Consider the following 10306-nt stretch of genomic DNA (forward strand, 5'->3'; position numbering starts at 1 on the left):
TACAATACTAATGATAATATGCTTTGTCACCCATAAAATATACACCTTTGGTTTTAGTGTTTAAAATAAACTTGAATATCAAAATGATAACTGAAATCTAGGATTTTTCTGTATGCAGACCTTGGTGAAAAAAAGATTGTCAAACACGTTGAATGTATACCTTGTGAACTGGAGAAAGTATAAGGGTTTTATTTCCAGGGTCCATCTTCATCACATGTGTCTATGACAAGAGGAGACATGAGCAGAGCCAACAGTTTAAAATACAATCAATTGGCAGGTTGGGGGGGATCTTACCATGTTAAGAAAGTTGGTGGTTTCTCCCAAACCTTTCACGCTGTCTGTGTCACTCAGGCTCTCCACAAGGTTGTCAGACTTGCCGGCAACCAGTTCTAATTGCACACAACACAACATGTTACTTTGACATTCGAACTGTAGGAACCAACAAGAGAAGTATCCTACACTTCTCTCTTGTAAAGTAAATCTCAACAGCCGATATGGGCATCTACATCATATATGATTTGCCTGACAAACTGGACAGGACAAAAAAATAGATAAATAAATAAAAATAACGAAAACTATAGGAACCATGTGGATTATCACCAGAGAGAGGAAAACGTTCTAGAAAACAATAATCCATTCTGCCCACGTTAGAATATTCAGGGCACGTCTATGAAGTTAATGAAGTGCGGTAGCTACCCTTGCCGATTGACCCAGCGTTGCCGTGTTGATGAGCGCTATGGAGCACCTTTCTGCAGGCCAGCTCTGATGAAGGCGGACTGGGTGAGATGGCGTTGCCGGAGACAGGAAGCGGTGGTTGCAGGAAGCCTGATGTCATAGTGTTCAGCGTACTGAACATGGTTCCAAACTGGTCCGGTGATTGTTCCTATGAGGAGGAGGCGGTTGAAAAATCACAAAATGCCAAAAGCAATATGTTACAGAAGGTACATTGGAAGCCTCAGGCAGGGGTGTCCAAACTTTTACTTGACGGCCGCATTGTGCTAAAAAAAGTTTGGACGACTGCATGTAAAGCAGTCCTTTCCAAATAGTGAGGCCCCCCTCACGGGGCCGCAGTGCAATGCCAAGGATGTATGTTTGACCCCCCCACATCTAATATGATGAAGCGTATGTAGCACTTGGCTTCACTGGAACCACAACTATTTTATAGACAAATTATAAAGTTAACAATGGGCGGAGGGGGGGGCTATGTTTATATTCCTGGGGGGGAGGGAAGGCGTAACAGAAAATATTTGAGAAGACAATATATATATATACTGTATATATTAGGGCTGTGAATCTTTGGGTGTCCCACGATTCAATTCAATATCGATTCTTGGGGTCATGATTCGGTAATATATAGATTTTTTCGATTCGATTCTCGATTCAAAAACGATATTTTCCCGATTCAAAAGGATTGTGTATTCATTCAATACATAGATTTCAGCAGGATCTACCCCAGTCTGCTGACATGCTAGCAGAGTAGTAGATTTATGTAAAAAGCTTTTATAATTGTAAAGGACAACGTTTTATCAACTGATTGCAATAATGTACATTTGTTTTAACTATTAAACAAACCAAAAATATGACTTATCTTATCTTTGTGAAAACATTGGACACAGTGTGTTGTCCAGCTTATGAGATGCCATGCAAGTGTAAGCCACTGTGACACTATTGTTCTTTTTTATTATTTTTATAAATGTCTAATGATAATGTCAATGAGGGATTTTTAATCACTGCTATGCTGAAATTATAACTAATATTGATACTGTTGTTGATAATATTCATTTTTGTTTCACTACTTTTGGTTTGTTCTGTGTGGTGTTTGTGTCTTCTCTCAATTGCTCTGTTTATTGCAGTTCTGAGTGTTGCTGGCTCAGGTTTGGTTTTGGAATTTGATTGCATTGTTATGGTATTGTTGTGTATTGTTTTGTTGGATTGATTAATAAAAAATTATAATAAAAAATCAATTTTTAAAAAAATGAGAATCGATTCTGAATCGCACAATGTAAACGATTCGAATTGTATTCGAATCAATTTTTCCCCACACCCCTAATATATATATATATATATATATATATATATATATATATATATATATATATATATATGGACACATATACAGCTTATACAAGTATACATGTACACATATGTATGTATCCATTGATTTTCTACCGCTTGTCTCTTTTGGGGTCGCGGGCGGTGCTGGAGCCAATCTCAGCTGCATTCAGGCGGAAGGCGGGGTACACCCTGGACAAGTCACCACTTCATCGTAGGGCCAACACAGATAGACAGACAACATTCACACTCACATTCACACACCAGGGACCATTTAGTGTTGCCAATCATGTCTTTGGACGTGGGAAAGGGCCTATCCCCAGGTGCATGTCTTTGGAGGTGGGAGGGGCCTATCCCCAGGTGCAAGTCTTTGGAGGTGGGAGGGGCCTATCCCCAGGTGCATGTCTTTTGAGGTGGGAGGAAGCCAGAGTACCCGGAGGGAACCCACGCACGCAGTCACAGGGACAACATGCAAATTCCACACAGAAAGATCCCAAGCCCGGGATTGAACTCTTATTGTGAGGCACATACACTAACCCCTGTACAACCGTGCTGCCCCTATTTCCATATTCACCCATTCACACACACATTCACCCACTGATGGCGGGAACTGCCATGCAAGGCCCTAACCACCACCCGTCAGGAGCAGGGGTGAAGTTTCTTGCTCAAGGACACAACAGACGTGACGAGGTTGGTAGTAGGTGGGGATCGAACTAGGAACCCTCAGGTTGCTGGCGCGGCCACTCTCCCAACCGCGCCATGCCGTCCTTATGTATTTAAATATATAGAAATACATACATATGTATATATACACATGTATGTATACACATATATACATATGTATGAAATCACACATACATACATATATACACATACATATTGTATTAATGTAATGATAATATTTAATATAATTGGATATTTAGAGTATGTGAAAGATTTACTCCTACCTTGTTTACTTCTGTGACGACCTTCTTAGTTTTGTAAATCAATCAGAAATTTTAAAACAGCTAAAATGCACCGAACAGAGAAGTGTGGAGAGAATGTTTTGCATTTTCTCGCTTTCTGCATTGTAAAGGATTTAATTACATTGATGTAATTTAGAAAAATTTATGTTGCATGGATTTTTTTTAGTCTTATCCACAATGTTCCGTGAGTAGGTTGTCTTATGCGTGACCTTTTGTGTTGACTTGTTTTGATGGTTGCAGGTTTTTTGCACCACGACTGGGAAAGGTTGTTTGTATTGGGTCATATAAGTAAACGCTGGGTTGGATACACTTCAACATTAAATTCATGGTCATTGATCTGATTTATTGACCATGTCCAATAAGTGACGGAAAAGTTATAGCAATTAGAGCGGCAGATATTGAAAATTAAGCTGGACGCACCCTGTGGTCCAGGTTCCCTAAAAAAACCTGTGACATCTTGCAGGCCAAACCAAGTACGGGGCGTCGCTTGGACGCCCCTGCCTGAGGTCGTTTGATGAACATACCCTCTCCCTCCGGCGGACACGGGCCGGGCCGCTCCTTTGCAAGGTGGAGGTGTCTGTGGTGTCTCCCAGTAGCTCCACATATGGCCTCTCCAGGTAATCCTCGGCCACATCGTTGTCCTCCAGCAAGACGTTGCTGTGGCTGGCATCCCTGGGTCGAGCCAGCACCACCATGTGACAGCCGCCGCAAACAGCCTGCCAGACAACAGCGTCATGAAGCAATTGAAACAAAGGCGCAATTGAAGCTGCAGGCAAACACCCACTTCCTGGACGTGGCACTTAAGGAAGCGTGGACAGACAGTTGGCTTGAACTGGTTTGTGAAGTTTTCTTCTCCCAGACCCAGTTTTCCGTGTCTACCGTCGCCAAATGTGTAGAGCAGGCCGCTGTCTGACAAAAGCAAAGAAAAAAAACCCAGAGTCACTCCCCATGATGAACTGGAAATGTGCAAAGACACAAACGTGCAGAGACCTGTGATGACAGCGGTGTGGTTTTCTCCGCAGGCCACTTGGGACACTCTGCCTTTCTTAAAGTGCTCTATAGGGCGTGGTAGCGGGGACTCAAATATGAAAGTGCCGTGGCCCAGCTGACCGAACTGACCCAAGCCAAAGGTGTAAATGCCGTTCTCTGTTATGGAAGGATAAAAAGAGGTTTCGGTGCTGCTCAGTAGTCCACAAAGCACATAACTGAAACGTGTCCTACCTGTGATGGCCACTGTGTGCCCGCCACCACATGCCACCTGAGTGACAGGGTCAGGGATGGTCTTCAACAGCTGAGGGACTCGATGCCGAGGAAGCTGGTCTGTTCCCAGGCCCAGTTTACCGCTGTCACGTTCCCCAAATGTGTACAAAGCTCCATCCTCTGGTGGTCCCAAAGGTCCAAAGGAGCATGAAAACAAGCATATTATTTACATGCTGACGGTTTCCAGACGTTCTACTGTAGTGGAACAGTGGCTATCCTGCACGGTCCATGCTGGGCTCCAAGAATCAGCAACGGTTGACAGTAGAGATGTCCGATAATGGCTTTTTTTCCGATATCCGAAATTCCGATATTGTCCAACTCTTAATTACAGATACCGATATCAACAGATACTGATATATACAGTGGTGGAATGAACACATTATTATGCCTCATGTTGTTGTGATGCATTAAACAATGTAAAAAAATAAATCAACTCAAGTTATGGAACAAAATGCCAACATGGCACTGCCATATTTATTATTGATAGTCACAAAGTACATCATTTTTTTTAACATGCCTCAAAACAGCAGCTTGGAATTTGGGACATGCTCTTCCTGAGAGCATGAGGACGTTGAGGTGGGCGGGATTAAGGTAAGGATTAGCGGGGGGTGTATATCGTAGCGTCCCGGAAGAGTTAGTGCTGCAAGGGGTTCTGGTATTTGTTCTGTTGTGTTTATATTGTGTTACGGTGCGGATGTTCTCTTGAAATGTGTTTGCCATTCTTGTTTGGTGTTAGTTCACAGTGTGGCGCATATTTGTAACTACCGTATTTTTTGGATTATAAATTGCCCCGAAGTATAAATCGCACTGGCCGAAAATGCATAATAAAGAAGGAAAAAAACATATATAAGTCGCACTGAAGTATACAGTAAGTCACATTTTTGGGGGAAATGTATTTGATAAAATCCAACACCAAGAATAGACATTTGAAAGGCAATTTAAAATAAATAAAGAACAGTGAACAACAGGCTGAATAAGTGTAGGTTATATGAGGCATAAATAACCAACTGCTATGTTAATCTAACATATTATGGTAAGAGTCATTCAAATAACTATAACATATAGAACATGCTATACCTTTACCAAACTATCTCTCACTCCTAATCCATAAATCCCATGAAATCTTCTTCCTGGATGTGGCTTCTAAACAACTCTGCCAACTCCAAAGGTATGCGCCGGTTCCTCTTGTCCTTTTCTGCTGCATATTTCACTACATCCAGCTTGTAATCTGCACTACATGATTTCCTTTTCAACGCCATTTTTGGTCAGCCCTTCTCACTTTTTATAAAAGTTACCGCCAACCATGAAATGATCCATTTTAATAGTTAAGGCAGTGGCATATAGCATGTAGCAGTTAGCATTCCATGACCCACAATGCACTTCTCCCCCGCCAAATTCTTATTGGTTGACGTGTGTGTGACGATTGCTGACATTTTCTTCGTCTCTTCTGCGAATGAGATAAATAATATTATTTGATATATTACGGTAACGTGTTAATCATTTCACACATAAGTTGCTCTGAAGTATATGTCGCACCCCCGGCCAAACTATGAAAAAAACTGCCACCTATAGTCCGAAAAATACGGTATGTTAAAGTTGTTTATGCGGCCACCCTCAGTGTGACCTGTATGGCTGTTGACCAAGTATGCAATGCATTCACTTGTGTGCGTAAAAAGCCGTAGGTGTTAAATGATTGGGCTGGCATGCAAAGGCAGTGCCTTTAAGGTTAATTGTCACTCTGTACTTCTCTCTACGTCCGTGTACTACTCTGTACAGCGGCATTTTCAAAAGTCATACATTTTACTTTTTGAAACCGATACCGATAATTTCCGATATTACATTTTAAAGAATTTATCGGCCGTTAGTATCAGCAGTCCGATATTATCGGACATCTCTAGTTGACAGGTATAGGAGCAGTGCTAGCCACTGAGGTAAAAGTCACAGGCTATCAACTCATTGTCCAACAATGCTCTTAGTACTGTCGCACAGCTGGTACATCAGCTCACCTGTCACATAAGCGGAGTGGTAATACCCGCAGGATACCCATTTGATGGGCTGTCCAGCACTGACTTCCTGTGGCAGGCAGGCATGGCTCTCCTTCCCTAAGCCAACTTGACCTTCTGAGTTGTCCCCCCACATGAAGAGCTCACCACTCTCTGAGACAAGCAGATGGGAACAAAAAAGGCTCTCCATGTGTCATCGCAGCCGAAGCTGCCATCAACACCTGACATGCGCGGCCTCAAGTGTCTCACCAGTTAGCGCCGCCGACGTGTTTGAACCAGCAGCCAGCATTTTGATGGACCCGCAGGAGTCAAAGAACTCCAGTCTCTGAAAGGATGTTCTCTCCTCGGTGTCGCCAAGCCCCAGTTGACCCTCGCTGTTGCCGCCCGCAGCGTACACAATACCCTGAACTAGGACAGGGGAAAAAGGTGAAAAGAAAGCGCCAGGACTATTGGAAAGAGATAAACCAAGTTTGATAGGATATTTTCAAACGTGAAATACACCTTGAAAGTAAGACTCTGTTTTTTGGACATGTACCTCAGAACTGGCTGAAAAAAGAATAAATACTTAATGAATATCTTACTAGTGGCCTGTAAAAAGAGCATTACTAGGAAAACAATATCCCAGGAGAGCCCAACTTTGAAGCAATGGATGGAAATCACAATGGACATATAGCAAATGGAGAAGATAACTGCCTTTATTCATTAGAAATTGGAGAAATTTACTTCATACTGGCAAAACTGGGTCAATTATGTCACGCTCCATAAGACTGACTTTAATTTCTCAAAAGTATTGATTTTACTGCTTAAAAAAAAAAGATTACTCTATATATGTATAATAGGGGTGTGGGAAAAAATTGATTTGAATCGCGATTCTCACGTTGTGCGATTCAGAATAGATTCTCATTTTTAAAAATAATTTTGTTTTTGTTTTTATCAATCCAACAAAACAATATACAGCAATACCATAACAATGCAATCCAATTCCAAAACCAAACCTGACCCAGCAACAACAAACCGAGCAATTGAGAGGAGACACAAACACCACACAGAACAAACCAAAAGTAGTGAAACAAAAAAGAATATTATCAACAACAGTATCAATATTAGTTATAATTTCAGCATAGCAGTGATTAAAAATCCCTCATTGACATTATCATTAGACATTTATAAAAATAATAAAAAAGAACAATAGTGTCACAGTGGCTTACACTTGCATGGCATCTCATAAGCTGGACAACACACTGTGTCCAATGTTTTCACAAAGATAAAATAAGTCATATTTTTGGTTTGTTTAATAGTTAAAACAAATTTACATTATTGCAATCAGTTGATAAAACATTGTCCTTTACAATTATACAAGCTTTTTCACAAAAATCTACTACTCTGCTAGCATGTCAGCAGACTGGGGTAGATCCTGCTGAAATCTATGTATTGAATGAATACACGATCCTTTTGAATCAGAAAAATATCGTTTTTGATTCGAGAATCGCGTTGAATCGAAAAAAATTGATTTATAATGGAATCGCAACCCCAAAAATCGATAATGAATCGAATCGTGGGACACCCAAAGATTTGCAGCCCTAATATATATAATATATTATATATATATATATATATATATATATATATATATATATATATATATATATATATATATATATATAAAATTTTATTTCATTTCTGATTATTATTATTAGGGCTAGGCGGATCGGTGTGGCGTCTTCAGTAATGCGGACGCTGTATCGATCCGTTGTGGTGAAGAAGGAGCTGAGCCGGAAGGCAAAGCTCTCAATTTCTCGGTCGATCTACATTCCCATCCTCACCTATGGTCATGAGCTTTGGGTTATGACCGAAAGGACAAGATCACGGGTACAAGCGGCCCAAATGAGTTTCCTCCGCCGGGTTACGGGTCTCTCTCTTAGAGATAGGGTGAGAAGCTCTGTCATCCGCGAGGAACTCAAAGTAAAGCCGCTGCTCCTCTATATCGAGAGGAGCCAGATGAGGTGGTTTGGGCATCTGGTCAGGATGCCACCCGGATGAGGTGTTGAGGGCACGTCTGACCGGTAGGAGGCCACAGGGAAGACCATGTCTCCCGGCTGGCGTGGGAACGCCTCGGGAGAAGCTGGACCAAGTAACCGGGGAGAGGGAAGTCTGGGGTTGTCTGCTTAGGCTGCTGCCCCCGCGACCCGACATCAGATAAGTGGAAGAAGATGGATGGATGGATGGATTATTATTATTAATGTATTATTTATTTTTTCTTTAATTAATTGATGTATTTGCAAATACTACTTTGTTTTCCTGCTGTTTCTTTCAATCCCAGGCTCTGGATCTTTCTGTGTGGAGTTTGCATGTTCTCCCCGTGAATGCGTGGGTTCTACTCCGGCTTCCTCCTACCTCCAAAGACATGCACCTGGGGATAGGTTGATTGGCAACACTAAATTGGCATTAGTGTGTGAATGTGAGTGTGAATATTGTCTGTCTATCTGTGTGACGACTTGTCCAGGGTGTACCCCGCCTTCTGCTTGATTGTAGCTGAGATAGGCGCCAGCGCCCCCCGCGACCCCAATAGGGAATAAGCGGTAGAAAATGGATGGAAGGGTGGTATGGTTGGGATAGAAACAAAAAAACTATATTTTGACATTTAGGGCAGACCACAGATATATGATGAATGTGAATATGATGGAATGGATAAGAATGTCTGATGCTGGATGTCAATAAAAATTAAATTTAAAAAAAGGGTGAATAGAAAGCGCCAGGGAGGCTGGAAAAGATCCTACGATGCTGACCTGTGCAAATGAGCGAATGATTTCTTCCACAGGCTACAAGACGCACCTTCTGGGATTTGAGAGCTGAATGCAGACACAAACGCAAAATATTAAATCCGTGCTTGCACACTGAACAGTTTATTGAAGGCAAACCTTTGACACAGGTGGGCTTGTTGACAGTCACTTTGGAGCCCAGGCCAAGTTGGCCCCAGTTGTTGCTGCCGAACATGAAGAGCTTCCCATTTTCTGTGAAGACAAAAATGGAATAACCTTTTAAACGAGTTGAAAAAAAACAACCTTTCTCAATAGAATATATTTGCAAGAAAGCAGGTACCTGTTATTAGGGCGGTATGTTCGTCCCCGCATGCTATTTTGGAAGGGATATCGTTTTTTAACCAAAATTTACTGGGAATATTGTCAGCAAATTTACTCTTGCCAAATGTGAAAACTGCTCCCGAATCTGCAAGATAATGTGGACAACAAACAATACGGTTTTATTTATGGCGATTGGAAAATATATACTGAGAACAAATACGTACTAATATGTAAACAAAAGTATTTGTTTCAACGTGACTTTGCATCAGGAAAGTATTTCAATGATAAATGTCACCCAACATGAACATTATTAGCTAGTAAGGAAGCCTCAATGTGAGCGCGCGTACAACACCCGCCATTGCCTCTAAGGGCGATTTCCTTACATAAATGAGTGCTTAAAGAAAATGTGAAGCGTTTTATTTACCAGGAATCTCATCCTCCGCCTCCCCTGCCATCTCTGCGGCACTTTAATCCTCTTTGCTCGGCGTCATGGGCGTGCTGGCGGGCTGGTGACCCTCTTGTTTGCCGCCGGACTAGCCGGAAGTCAACACAATATCGCCTAGGCTACCGCTGTGTCACTTTTAAAGGGGCCTTACCATAGACACGGTCTAAGGAGATGTAGCATTGGCCGCTGTGACGCGAGAAATTGGGCCGCCATCTTGAAGTGGTGATGAGGAGCCGGCTAGCAGCCGAAACTGACAGTTGACAGGTAGAAAACAAAGATGCTAAAGTGACAGTTGACAGGTAGAAAACAAAGATGCTAAACTGACAGTTGACAGGTAGAAAACAAAGATGCTAAAGTGACAGTTGACAGGTAGAAAACAAAGATGTTAAACTGACAGTTGACAGGTAGAAAACAAAGATGCTAAACTGACAGGTGACAGGTAGAAAACAAAGATGCTAAAGTGACAGTTGACAGGTAGAAAACAAAGATGCTAAACCGACA

At 41.9% G+C, this 10306-nt stretch overlaps 1 protein-coding gene and 1 long non-coding RNA gene across 3 annotated transcripts in view; one reads left to right on the forward strand and one right to left on the reverse strand.

Annotated features, from left to right (window-relative positions):
- LOC133544093 (uncharacterized) overlaps nt 1-119 on the forward strand; it is a 2723-nt gene extending 2604 nt beyond the window's left edge. Inside the window, exon 3 of the long non-coding RNA XR_009804584.1 lies at nt 1-119. This exon is cut by the window's left edge and continues 688 nt beyond it. This is a non-coding gene — a long non-coding RNA (uncharacterized LOC133544093).
- rpgrb (retinitis pigmentosa GTPase regulator b) overlaps nt 1-9925 on the reverse strand; it is a 12563-nt gene extending 2638 nt beyond the window's left edge. The window contains exons 1-13 of one of the 2 annotated variants that reach the window (XM_061889139.1): nt 9785-9925; nt 9380-9505; nt 9199-9291; nt 9067-9129; nt 6530-6688; nt 6284-6433; nt 4239-4397; nt 4008-4163; nt 3802-3926; nt 3542-3733; nt 697-883; nt 295-389; nt 161-220 (exon numbers count right to left, since the gene is read on the reverse strand). In XM_061889139.1, the coding sequence (XP_061745123.1) occupies nt 161-220; nt 295-389; nt 697-883; nt 3542-3733; nt 3802-3926; nt 4008-4163; nt 4239-4397; nt 6284-6433; nt 6530-6688; nt 9067-9129; nt 9199-9291; nt 9380-9505; nt 9785-9815 (1596 nt within the window). In that variant the 5' untranslated portion in view covers nt 9816-9925. The remainder of the gene's footprint in view (nt 1-160; nt 221-294; nt 390-696; nt 884-3541; nt 3734-3801; nt 3927-4007; nt 4164-4238; nt 4398-6283; nt 6434-6529; nt 6689-9066; nt 9130-9198; nt 9292-9379; nt 9506-9784) is intronic. The other variant, XM_061889140.1, reaches the window with a different exon arrangement.
- Nucleotides 9926-10306: the final 381 nt, after the last annotated feature.

Source organism: Nerophis ophidion, linkage group LG27 (assembly GCF_033978795.1).
Source record: "Nerophis ophidion isolate RoL-2023_Sa linkage group LG27, RoL_Noph_v1.0, whole genome shotgun sequence".
NCBI lineage: Eukaryota > Metazoa > Chordata > Actinopteri > Syngnathiformes > Syngnathidae > Nerophis > Nerophis ophidion.